Below are 14164 nucleotides of genomic sequence, written 5' to 3'. Positions count from 1 at the left end.
GTACTCTGAAAACTGTAGAACACTTATGAAGGAAATTGAAGAAGACACAAAGAAATGGAAATGAATTCCATGCTCATGGATAGGAAGAACAAACATTGTTAAAATATCTATACTACCCAAAGCAATCTACACATTTAATGCAATGCCAAATAGCAAAATACCAAACAGCATTTTTCACAGAACTAGAACAAACAACGCTAACATTTGTATGGAACCACAAAAGACTCTGAATAGCCAAAGCAATTCTGAGAAAGAAAAGCAAAGCTGGAGGCATCACGATTCAGGACTTCAAGCTATATTACAAAGCTGCAGTCATCAAGACAGTATGGTATTAGCAAAAAAAAAACCAAAAAACAAAACCCAGACACATAGATCAATGGAACAGAATAGAAAACCCAGAAATGGACACACAACTATATGGTCAACTAATCTTCGACAGAGCTGGAAAGAATATCCAAAAGACACTCTCTTTAACAAATTGTGTTGGGAAAACTGGACAGAAACATGTAGAAGAATGAAACTCGACTACTTTCTTACACCATACACAAAAATAAATTCAAAATGAATGAAAGACCTAAATATGAGACAGGAAACTATCATAATGCTAAAGGAGAAAACAGGCAGGAATCTCTTTGACCTCAGCTGCAGCAACTTCTTACTAGACATCTTGCCAAAGGCAAGGGAAACAAAAGCAAACAGAAACTGTTGGGACCTCATCAAGATAAAAAGTGTCTGCACAGCAAAGGAAATAATCAACAAAACTAAAAGGCAGCCTACGTAATGGGAGAAGATATTTGCAAGCTACATATCTGATGAAGGGTTAGTATCCAAAATCTTGAAAGAACTTACCAAACTCAACACCCAAAAAACAAATAATCCAGTGAAGAAATGGGCAGAAGACATGAATAGACACTTTTCCAAAGAAGACATCCAGATGGCTAACAGGCACATGAAAAGATGCTTAATATCACTCATCACCAGGGAAATACAAATTGAAACCATGATGAGATACCACCTCACACCTGTCAGAATGGCTAAAATTAACACAAGAAACAACAGGTGTTGGTGAGGATGTGGAGAAAGGAGTATCCTCTTACACTGTTGGTGGGAATCCAAACTGGCATAGCCACTCTGGAAAACAGTATGGAGGGTCTTCAAAAAGTGAAAAATAGAATAACCCTACGACCCAGCAATTACACTACTAGGTATTTACCCAACAGATACAAAACACAGATTCAAAAGGGTACATGAACCCCTATGTTTATAGCAGCATTATTAATAATAGCCAAAATATGGAAAGGGCCCAAGTGTCCATCGACTGATGAATGGATAAAGAAGATGTGGTGTATATACACACAATGGAACATTACTCAGCCATCAAGAAGGATGAAATCTTGCCATTTGCAATGATGTGGATGGAGCTAGAGTGTATTATGCTGAGCAAAATCAGAGAAAGACAAATACCATATGATTTCACTCATATGTGGAATTTAAGAAACAAAACAGATGAACATATGGGAGGGGGGAAAAGAAAAAAAAAAGAGAGGGTAACTAACCATAAGAGACTCTTAAAAATAGAGAACAAACTGAGGGTTGATGGAGGGAGGTGGGGGGGGATGGGCTAGATGTGTGATGGGTATTAGGAGGGCACTTGTGATAAACACTGGGTGTTGTGTGCAAGTGATGAATGACTGAAGTCTACTCCTGAAACCAATATTGCACTGTATATTAACTAAGTAGAATTTAAATAAAAATTTGAAAAAAATTGTCAGTTATTTTACCAGCAAAAATGGGTTTCTTTGGGAATAGCAGAAAATCTCATTTCAGGACATGCAAGCTATGGCAAAACCATAGGCAAGACTAGAAGACAAAAGACAGGAGTTTTTGTTTTTGTTTTTGTTTTTCCCCATAGAGAAAAGGGGAAGTTGGGAGGAGCTAAGTGTAGTGACTTTTCATTGGCTAAGTTGTGATAGTCTCTCATTACCTAGCCTGTTTCCTGGCAAGGAGAAAATATATCTTCCTCCTGCTAGGGCAGTAAAGTATAGGCTTCTTCCTGTTAGGAATGCAGGGTACCTCTCTTCCTTTTTGAGTCTGCAATCCACAAGGAGTGGTAAGGTGTGAGAGCTCCCACTTCTGGCCTTCTGGCTTTATCTTATTTTTATTTATTTATTTTATATGTATGCTTTTTTAAAACTTTATTTATTTATTTTGAGGTAGAGACAGCATGAATGGGGAAGGGGCAGAGAGAGAGGGAGAGAGAGAATCCCAAGCAGGCTACACACTGTTAGTGCAAAGCCCAACTGGGGACTTGATCTCACCAACCGTGAGACTATGACCTGAGCCAGAAAGTACGAGTCAGACACTCAAGTGACTGAGCCACCAGGCACCCCCTGGCTTTATTTTAAAAATGAAGTTTTCTTTACTTGGTTTCACTGAAGAATTTCATCTTAATAATATTGAGTTTTGTAGTTCATGAGCATTCTGTATCTGTTTAGTCTTCTTTCATTTATCTTAGGAATATTTTGTAGTTTTTATTGAATAAGTGTTATTGATAATTTGTTAAATTTATCCCTAGATGTTTCATATTTTTGGATGCCATTGTAAGTGGTATATAAAATTTTTTCATTTTACAGTTTTTTTTTCTTTTTACTATCATCAAAATTTTATTGATTCTAGTATATCAAATCAAATCCTGTGACCTCTCTAAAATCATTTATTAGTTCCAGTAGCTTTTTTGCAGGGTCTTTAAATTTTTCTGTATAGACAAACATTATCTGTGGATAAAGACAATTTTATACCTTCTTTTCCAATTGGTATCCCTTTTTTCCCATTTTATACCTTATTAAAATGGCTAAGACCTCTTATACAATGTTAAATAGAAATGATGAAAGTATATGTCTTTGCCTTGTTTCTCAACTGGAGAAGCATTAAATCTTTCCCCATTAGGCATGATGTTAGTTGTATGTTTTTGAAGATGCTTTTATCAGGTTGAGGACACTCCCCTTCTATACCTAGTTTGCTTGGAGTGTTGAATTGACAACTACGTCTTCTGTATCTTATCAAGATAATCATGGATTTTTAAATTTTGCAGTATGGTGAATTTGACTGATTGGTTTTGCATCGTAAAGAATTTTGTAAAGAATTTTTGTGTCTACGATATTTGCCTATAGTTTTCTTTTCTTGTAACATCTTTGTTTGGATTTGATATCAAGTTAATACGGCCTTAGAAAATTAGTAAGGAAATCATGCCATTTGCAGCAATGTGGATGGAACTGGAAGGTATTATGCTAAGTGAAATAAGTCAGTCAGAGAAAGACAGATATCATATGTTTACACTCAGATGTGGATCTTGAGAAACTTAACAGAAGACCATGGGGGAATGGAAGGGGGAAAAATAGTTAAAAACAGAGAGGGTGGGAGGCAAACCATAAGAGACTCTTAAATATAGAGAACAAACTGAGGGTTGATGAGGGGTTAAGGGGAGAGGAGAAAATGGGTGATGGGCATTGAGGAGGGCACATGTTGGGATGAGCACTGGGTGTTTTATGTAAGCAATGAACCACGGGAACCTTCCCCCAAAACCAAGAGCACACTTTACACACTGTATGTAAGCCAATTTGACAATAAATTATGTTAAAAAAAAAAAGTTTTCCTCCCTTCTTTATTTTATATAATAGTTTGTGCAGCATTCGTATCTTTCTTTTTTAAGTGTTTGATAGAATTCACCAGTATGTCACTTGGGTCTGGCACTTTCTTTCTTTTTTTTTTTTTTTTTTCCAATATATGAAATTTATTGTCAAATTGGTTTCCATACAACATCCAGTGCTCATCCCAAAAGGTGCCCTCCTCAATACCCATCACCCACCCTCCCCTCCCTCCCACCCCCCATCAACCCTCAGTTTGTTCTCAGTTTTTAACAGTCTCTTATGCTTTGGCTCTCTCCCACTCTAACCTCTTTTTTTTTTTTTCCTTCCCCTCCCCCATGGGTTTCTGTTAAGTTTCTCAGGATCCACATAAGAGTGAAAACATATGGTATCTGTCTTTCTCTGTATGGCTTATTTCACTTAGCATCACACTCTCCAGTTCCATCCACGTTGCTACAAAAGGCCATATTTCATTCTTTCTCATTGCCACGTAGTACTCCATTGTGTATATAAACCACAATTTCTTTATCCATTCATCAGTTGATGGACATTTCGGCTCTTTCTATAATTTGGCCATTGTTGAGAGTGCTGCTATAAACATTGGGGTACAAGTGCCCCTATGCATCAGTACTCCTGTATCCCTTGGGTAAATTCCTAGCAGTGCTATTGCTGGGTCATAGGGTAGGTCTATTTTTAATTTTCTGAGGAACCTCCACACTGTTTTCCAGAGCGGCTGCACCAATTTGCATTCCCACCAACAGCTGGCACTTTCTTTAACATGTATTTGTAGTGCAAATTTGCTGTTACCAAATTCCCTCAACATTTTTTGCCTGAAAAAGTTCATTTTTGCCTCCAGTTCTGAAAGTTAATTTCATTGGATATAGATTTCTAGGTTAGCAGGTTATTTTTATTTTAGCAATTTGTCTATGACTTAATCTTGATTCTGACAAAAAAGTCCATGGTATTCATTATCTTTGTTCCTCTAAATTTGTCTCTTTTCTCTGGTTGCTCTAGAACTAAGTTTATAGTTTTCATAACATTTGGGAAAATTCTGGCCAAATATTTCTTCATATATTTTTTCAGCCCCCCTCCCCACGTTTTCCCATAGGACTGACTGCAGTTACATATATATTAGATCACTTGACATTGGGTGACAAGTCACTGAGGCTCTGTTTATTGGTTTTTCATCCTTTTTTCCCCCTCCCTGAGCTTCATTTCAGAGAGTTTCAAGTAATGTCTTCCAGATTATCTTTTTTTCTATTGCAGTATGTAATCTGCTGTTATTCTCATTCAGTTAAATGTTCATTTCAGATGTTCTTTTTTTTTTTTAAGTTTATTTGTTTATTTTGAGAGAGAGCAAGCAAGTGTGAGCAGTGGGTGGGGCAGAGATAGAGAGGAGAGAGAATCCCAAGCAGTCTCTGCACTGTGTGGAGAGCCCCCTGTCATGGGGCTCCATCCCACAAACCTTGAGATCATGACATGAGCTGAAATCAAGAGTCAGATGCTCAACTGACTGAGCCACCCAGGTGCCCCTCGGACGTTCTGTTTTTTTTGTCTCTAGCAATTCCTTTTAGCTCTTTTTATAGCTTACATTGGTTTCCTCATTATGTTCATGCTTTCCTTTGAATCTCTGAGCATACTTATAATACTTAAAATAGCTGTTTTAAAGTTATTTTCTGTTACTTTCATCATCCCTTTTACTTCTAGTTCTGATTCTGTTGACTGTTTTCCTCTTGATTATGGGTTACATTTTCCTGCTTCTTCACCTGCATAGTAATTTTGTGGGTTGCCAGGCATTGTGAATTTTACCTTGCTGAGTATTGAAATTTGGTGTGTACAGTGTGTGTGTGTGTGTGTGTGTGTGTGTGTGTAATGAATTTTGTTGTTTTTATTTAAAGAGTGTTAAACTTTGTTCTGGCAGGCAGTCATATTATCTGCAGATCAGCTTAATTCTTTCAAAACTAGTTTCTAAGATTTTTAGTCTCTGTCTAGAATATTCTTTATTCTAGGGTAGTTTAACCTACTTCTGGAACTTTAATAACTGTACTATTTATTCAATGAGATTTTTATCCACTCTGAATCATGGGAACTTGAAATGATTCCTGACCTCATTGAAGTTCTGGAAAATGTTTGGCTTAAGCTCCCCATTGAATTTTCTTTCTCTAGCAGTTGTTATTGCCTGGTTTCTACAATGCTCAAGTTGGAATTTAGCCAGAATCTCAAATGTATGTAGACTCTAGATTTCAATCTCCTCTCTCTCTTCTCTCCTTTTTGGCATTCACTACTGTTTGGTAATCTGTGCTACAAATTCTAATTGCCTTAGCCTTACCTAAATATGATCTCTGTCTCCTCAACTTGGTAAGACAGTCAGGCTACTTGGTTTTCTTCTCTCTGCTCTGCCATCTGGAAATCTGGTCCAGAAAGAAAGTTAGGATGATTATAGGACTCACTTTATTTGTTTTCCTTCTCTCAGAGATCACAGTCCTGCACTTCCCATTGTCCAATATTTTATGTTATGTTATGTTATGTTATGTTATGTTATGTTATGTTATGTTATGTTATATTTTTATTTTAATTCCAGTTAGTTAACATACAGTATTAGTTTCAGGTCTACGATATAGTGATCAAACAATTCCATACATCACCTGGTGCTCATCATGACAAGTGCACTCCTTAATCCACATCAGGGTTTTAACCCATTCCCTCCCACCCCCACCCCCTCTGGTAACCATCAGATTATTCTCTATAATTAAGAGTCTGTGTTTTCCTTTGTCTCTATCTCTTATTTTTTCCCTTTGCCTGTTTTCTTCCCTAAATTCCAGATTTGAGTGAAATCATATAATATTATTTTTCTCTGACTGATTTATTTTACTTAGCATTATACTCTTTAGCTCTGTGCATGTCATTGCAAACGGCAAGATTTCACTCTTTTTTTAAAGATTTCATCCTTTTCTATAGCTGAATAATATTCCATTGCTGTCTATTGTTGATGGACACTTGGGCTGCTTTCATATCTTAGGTATTGTAAATAATGCTGCTATAAATATAGGGGTGCATGTATCCCTTTGAATTAGTGTTCTTGTATCGTTTGGGTAGATACCAAGTATTGTGATTTCCGGAATCTAGGGTAAGTCCTATTTTTAACTTTTTGAGGAACCTCTATACTGTTTTCCACAGTGGGTGTACCAGTTTGCACTCCCACCAGTAGTGCATGAGTGTTCCTTTTACTCCATATCCTTGCCAACACCTGTTTCTTGTGTTGTTAATTTTAGCCATTCTGATAGGTGTGAGGTGATATCTCATTGTAGATATTTGATTTGCATTTTCCTCATGGTGAGTGATATTGGGCATCTTTTCATGTGTCTGTTGGCCATCTGGACGTCTTCTTTGGAAAAATTTCTGTTCATGTCTTCTGCCCATTTTTAATTAGATTATTTGTTTTTTGAGTGTTGAGTTTTTGTAACTTCTTTATATATTTTGGATACTAACTCTTTATTGGAGATGGTTTGGTTGTTATTTCTCATCTCTCATTTGTGATTTTATTTATTTGAGTCCTTCCTCTTTGTTTCATGGTAAGTCTGGCTAGAGGTTTTTGATTTTTTTTTAAATTTTTTTCAAAGAACCAGCTCCTGGTTTCATTGATCTGTTCTATTGTTTTTTTTAGTTTCTATAACATTTATGTCTGCTCTAATATTTATTATTTCCTTCCTTCTGCTGGTTTTTGGTTTGGTTTTGTTGTTCCTTTTTTTTAGCTCCTTTAGGTACAAGGTTAGATTGTTTATTTGAGATTTTTCTTGTTTCTTGAGGTAGGCCTGTATTGCTATAAATTTCCCTCTTAGAAACACTTTTGCTGCATCCCAGAGGTTTCCATGGACTTTTTAATTTCTCTTTTGATTTCCTGGCTGACCTATTCATTGTTTAGTAGCATGTTATTTAACCTCCATGTATTTGTGGTCTTTCCAGATTTTTTCTTGTGGTTGATTTCTAGTTTCATAACGTTGTGGTCAGAAGAGATGCATGGTATGATTTTGACCTTCTTGGATTTGTTGAGATTTGTGTTGTGGGCTAATATGTGATCTATTCAGGAGAATGTTCCATGTGCACTTGAAAAGAATATGTATTCTGCTGTTTTAGGATGGAATGTTCTGAATATATCTGTTAAGTCCATCTGGTCCAGTATATCCTTCAAAGTCATTGTTTCCTTGTTGATGTTCTGTTTAGATGATCCATCCATTTATGTAAGTGGGGTGTTAAAGTCACTATTATTATTGTATTATTGATTAGTTCCTTTACATTTGTTATTAACTGATTTATGGTTTTGGGTGCTTCTATGTTGGGTGTATAAATATTTATAATTGTTATATCTTCTTGTTGGATTATTCCCTTTATTATTGTATAGTGCTCTTTTTTTGTCTCTTGTTATGGTTTTTGTTTTAAAGTCTATTTTGTCCCATATAAGTATTGCTACTCCGGTTTTCTTTTGCCCATAATCCAATAACTTAAAACTTTCTTCACATGTTTTTTTTCCACACTGTGTGTGTGTGTGTGTGTGTGTGTGTGTGTGTGTGTGTGTTTTAGTTGTTTAAAGTACTAGAACAAGTCCCATATCAGTTACTCCTTTACAGGTAGAAGCAAAAGTCCATCTTCCCTTTTTTTGTTTTGTTTTGCTTCTGTCAAGACTTTCACTTTTCCCCTAATAATACAAACTTCATTTGCCCTGTTTTGCAATCGCAGTTAAAAAAAATTAGAAGTGCAGAAACTAGTTTTAATCATTTGAACATAAGCACAGTGGTGACTGAAAATATAAACTTTCAAAAAGGCTTTCCCAAAAAGTGCATACCTCTGAAAAAAAAAACCAAACCCTACATTTGGATATAGTAGCTCTTTGTATAACTTAACCTGCTTACAAAGCATTTTCATTTATAGAGTTGTATTGTCTCTACTGTTGCCAGTTATTTCTAAGCACAAAATGTTTTAGCAATGTATATTAGGAAGCAGATTAAACATGCTTTGAAAGTTTCAAAATGAAAATGAAAGCTAATACTCCAAATGTTTCTATTCTGCACATGGGCACATGGCCTCTATAGTTCCATTTCCTAGCTTGCTCTCCTTCCTTGGGCTGCTACTCTCAAAGGCTTTTTCAGATAGGGTTGAGGAGCTCCATATGTCATTCTGTGTTTCATATGGGATTCTGTCTAAGGTAATTTGGCATCTCCTGTCCTATTTCTTTTGATGTTTCTTACTCACAGACACTTAAAAGGCAGTGCAGATTTTGGAGTCAAACAGATTTGGGTAGTTCAAATATTAGCTTCGTCTCAAGTTATTTTATGTCCCTGATAGTTTTTTTTTCCTTAAATTTCATCCACAAACAGAAACACTAATGTTTAAATGGCAGGAGATTTGTGGACCTTAGAGCAGAGTAATGTGCTTGGCACACTGCCTGACATACAGGACTTCATCCAAAACTGGGATTTGCTACTGCTGTACTTTCATCTTTGAGATTTTATTTAAAATAACATTTGGCTCAAATACTACAGATTTGTAAGCAGCATTTTGCCTTTAAAATAGTCTCTAAACTTATTACTATATCTTAAAATGAAATAAACATGTACTGATTTTAGTGCCCCAGCAATTAGTACCATATAAGGTTAGAGTATCTAATGTCAAAAGAATGACTAAATCAGTAGGCTGAAGATTCCTTCCCATAGGTTTTTCTTTTAAGTTTATTTGTTTATTTTGAGAGAATGAAAGAGCAAGAGGAGGGGAGGGGAAGAGAGAGAGAATCTCAAGCAGGTTCCACACTGTCAGTGCAGACAGAGCCCAATGTGGGGCTCGAACTCCTGAACCACGAGATCATGAGCTGAGCCAAAATCAAGAGTTGGATGCTTAACCGACTGAGTCACCCAGGCACCCCTCCACCTTTTATATTTTTTCTTTTCTGAGGTGACATTAATTAACATAAAATTAATCATTTAAAAGTATACAATTCAGTGGCATTTAGTATACTCACAGTGTTGTGTAACTACCATCTCTATCCAGTTCCAAAAGAAAATCCTGTGCCCATTAAGCAGTCAGTACCCATTCCCCTCTCTCCCAGCCCCTGGCAACCACCAGTTTGTTTTGTGTCTCTATAGATTTACCTATTCTAGATATTTCATATGAGTAGGATTATATAATGTGTAGCCTTTTATGACTGGCTTCTTTCATTTAACATATTATTTTCGAGGTTCATCCATGTTGTAGCATATAGCAATACTTCATTCTTTCTATGGCAGAATAATATTTCATTGTATGGATATACTATATTTTGTTTATCCATTCACCCATTGATGTACATATAGGTTGTTTCTGCCTTTCTTGACCATCGTGAATAGTGCTACTATGAATATTCATGTATGTGTATTTGAGTACCTGCTTCCAATTCTTTGGGATATATACTGAGGGGTGGGATTTCTGGGTCATGTGGTAATTCTGTTTAGCTTTTGGGAGGTGCTTTTGGGTTTGTTTCTCCAAGGGGAAAGGCACAATCAGAGAAATGGGACCTGAAAACTCAGGTGAGCCATGCAGCCAACCCAATTTTTGTCTGTCCCACTCAGGCAACCATTTACCTTGTCTCTAACTTCTTCTGCCAGCAGAGAAAGATGAGTGCTGTGGGTTCCTTACACCTCTGGCATCTGTCCCCTAGGTCTGTGTCTGGCTGTCCCTGGGAAAACTGTGAGGTGGTGCACTGTCTCAAATCATGAGGCCAGTAAGTGCTCTGATTTCAGTGACAATATGAAAAAAGTCCTTCCAGCGGATGGTCCTCATGTCACCTGTGTGAAGAGAGCCTCTCACTTTGAGTGCATCAAGTCCATTTGGGTAAGTCACAGCTGCCCAAAGGAGAATGGAAGAAAATCCATACTTCCTTTTTCTGTACTTGTTAGTGTTTATTGCTTCAGAACAACTTTCTTCCCACAGGAACTAGACCATGCTTTAAAGGAGAAGGAAGTAAGCTAAAGACCTGAAAGTACAGGGACCGTGTAGAGAGAAAAATATAGGTGCTCAACATTCATTAATAGTAAAAGCAATAATAGTAATTAAACAACTAATAGAGAAGGATTCAGTGAAAATGCCAACAGGAAAGCTAAGCCAGAATTGCACTGGAGTCAGAAATAAGAAGCTGTCGTATCACCATTATTATTTAACATTGTTTTTGGAATTTTCCAGTAATGCAATAAGATACAAAATACATATGAAGTAGAAAGAAACAAATAAAATATCAATATTTTCAGATGATTGCATGCCTGGAAAGTAGGGTAGAATCAAGAAGAATATTACTATAATGAACTATTGGGACCTCATCAAGATAAAAATCTTCTGCATGGCAAAGGAAACAACAAAACTAAAAGGCAACTGATGGGATGGGAGAAGATATTTGCAAATGACTTATCAGATTAAAGGCTAGTATCCAAAATCTATGAAGAACTTATCAAACTCAACAACCCCCCCCCAAAAAAAACAATAATCCAGTGAAGAAATGGGCAAAAGACATGAATAGATACTTTTCTAGAGAAGACATCCAGATGGCTAGTAGACACACAAAAAAAAATGCTCAACATCACTCATTATCAGAGAAATACAAATCAAGAACACAATGAAATAACCACCTCACACCAGTCAGAATGGCTAAAATTAACAACTCGGGCAACAACAGATGCTGGCGAGGATGCGGAGAAAGAGGAACATTTTTGCATTTGTGGTGGGAATGCAAACTGGTGCAGCCACTCTGGGAAACAGTATGGAGGTTCCTCAAAAAATGAAAAAATAGAATTACCCTACAATCCAGCAATTGCACTACTAAGTATTTATCCAAAGGATACAGGTATGCTGTCTCAAAGGGGCACACGTACCCCAATGTTTGGAAAGAGCCCAAATGTCCATCGACAGATGAATGGATAAAGAAGATGTGGTATATATATATATATATATATATATATATATATATATATACACACACACACACACACACACACACATACACACACACACACACACACACACACACAATAGAGTGTTATTCGGCAATCAAAAAAAAAAAAAGAAATCTTGCCATTTGCAACAACGTGGATGGAACTAGAGGGTATTATGCAAAGCAAAATTAGCCAGTCAGAGAAAGACAAATATCATATGACTTCACTCATATGTGGAATTTAATATACAAAACAGATTAACAGAAGGGAAGGGAAGCAAAAATAATATAAAAACCCGGAGGGGGCAAAACAAGAGATTTAAAAAAAAATTTTTTTTAACGTTTATTTTTGGGAGAGGGAAACAGAGTGTGACTGGGGGAGGGGCAGAGAGAGAGGGAGACACAGAATCTGAAGCAGGCTCCAGGCTCTGAGCTATTAGCACAGAGCCCGACGCAGGGCTCAAATCCATGAGCAGTGGGATCATGACCTGAGCCAAAGTTAGAGGCCCAAGCAACTGAACCACCCAGGCGCCCCCAAGAGACTCTTAAATATAGACAACAAACTGAGGGTTGCTGGAGGGGTTGTGGGTGGAAGGATAGGTTAAATGGGCATGGAGCATTAAGGATGACACTTGTTGAGATGAGCACTGGGTGTTATATGCAGGGGATAAACCACTGGATTCTACTCCTGAAATTATTATTGCACTATATGCTAACTAACTTGGATGTAAATTAAAATGAAACAAAAAAACAAACTTAAAACCCAATAATAATGAGACAACCCAATTTTTTTTTAAATGTTTTTAATGTTTATTTATTTTTGAGAGAGAGAGAGAGAGACAGAGACAGAGCATGAGAGTGAGCAGGAGAGGTGCAGAGAGAGAGAGAGACACAGAATCTGAAGCAGGCTCCAGGCTCCAAGCTGTCAGCACAGAGACCGACGCGGGGCTCAAACTCACAGACCGCAAGATCATGACCCGAGCCGAAGTCGGCCGCCCAACCAACTGAGCCACCCAGGCGCCCCAACCCAATTTTTTAAATAAGCAAAAGATTTGAACACACATCCACTCACATACAGACGGCAAATTAGCACATAAAAATATATCCAAAGTTATTAGTCATTATAGAAATGCAAATCAAGACAATAGCACTACTTATCTACTAATATGGTCAAAATAAAATACACTGATCACATTAAGTGTTAATAAGGATTTAGAGCAACTGAAACCCTCAGATAGTGCTGGTGTGAATGCAAAATAGCATATCTAGAAAACAGTTTGGAACTTTCTCCTGAAGTTAAATATACAATTACCATACTACCCTTTTTGTGTATCTACTCCCCCGCAAAATAAAAACATATGTCTACATAAGCACCTGTATGTTAATGTTTACAGTTGCTTTTTTCATAATGTTAAAATTAAAAACAATTCAAATGTCCATCAACTGGTTAATAAACAAATTGTGGTACAACTATAAAAAAAGAAAAATATTACTACAATTATTTATGAATGAATAAATTAGTTTGGCAAAAGACAAACATATCACAATGTCATTTTCATATACAACAGTCATTAGTTGGGGAAAAGTAACCCAAATTTATGACTTATTTTTATTTAAAATAATGTACTAAAGGGGCACCTGGGTGGATCAGCTGGTTGAGCATCCAACTTCAGTTCAGGTCATGATGTCACGGTTCATGGGTTCGAGCCCCACACTGGGCTCTGGGGTGACAGTGTACAGCGTGCTTAGGATTCTCTGTCCCATTCTCTTTGCACCTCCCCTACTTGTGTGCTCTCTCTTTCTCTATAATAAATAAAGATTAAAAAATTTTAAATAACATACTATAATTCTATTATGCTACAATATAATCTACTATAATATAATAGAAAAATGTTTCAGGAAAAAAATCATGACAGATCTGCAAGATTTTAACAAATATAGATTCTGCAGTGGAGGGACAACACACAACAGCCTTGTGAGCGTCCTCTCTCAGCACAGAGCCTGGCTCTCTCTCCCCTGTGGCCCAGCCTTCCTGTCCCAGTTGAGAAACTGGAGGTGAGGTCAGTGACCTGAAGCTCACAGACCCTGAGGGATGTGGTGTAAACCCGGTTGGACCTGCCCTGCAGTTGTGGTGTTTCCTCTGTCATCAAGTCAGGCTATTTAGTCCTGAGAAGAGTGTTTTTTTAGAGAGAAAACAGAAGATGGCAGTGTAGGAGGACACTGGGCTCACCACGTCCCGCTGACCACTTAGATTCCACCCACATCTGCCTAAATAACCCAGAAAACTGCCAGAAGACTAGCAGAATGGACTCTCCAGAACCAAGCATAGATGAGAGGCCCACAGAAGAGGGGCCCCTCCTGAAGCGGACCACCGAAGGCAAAGTGAGCTGACTCTGCTCCTGCCTCTGTGCACCTTGTGGATCCACCCCGGCTAATACGCCAGATCCCATCGAAGGAGTACCACAAGCCTGGCAGTGTGCAAGTAGCCCAGACAGAGGCCACACCACTCCACAGTGAATCCTGCCCCTGGGAGAGGGGAAGATAAGGTACACACCAGTCTGACTGTGGCCCC

General features: G+C 37.5%; 1 protein-coding gene across 1 annotated transcript in view; it reads left to right on the top strand.

The window, feature by feature from the left end:
• The window catches only part of LOC132683103 (inhibitor of carbonic anhydrase-like), a 62989-nt gene that overhangs the window by 6493 nt on the left and 42332 nt on the right, over positions 1-14164 (top strand). The window contains exon 2 of the mRNA XM_060638707.3: positions 10330-10502. Within this exon, the coding sequence (XP_060494690.3) occupies positions 10330-10502 (173 nt within the window). The remainder of the gene's footprint in view (positions 1-10329; positions 10503-14164) is intronic.

The sequence above is a fragment of the Panthera onca genome, chromosome C2 (genome assembly GCF_046562875.1).
Source record: "Panthera onca isolate mPanOnc1 chromosome C2, mPanOnc1 haplotype 2, whole genome shotgun sequence".
Taxonomy (NCBI): Eukaryota; Metazoa; Chordata; class Mammalia; order Carnivora; family Felidae; genus Panthera; species Panthera onca.
Note: the sequence above shows the minus strand (reverse complement) of the source record. Positions and strands in the feature narration are given on the sequence as shown.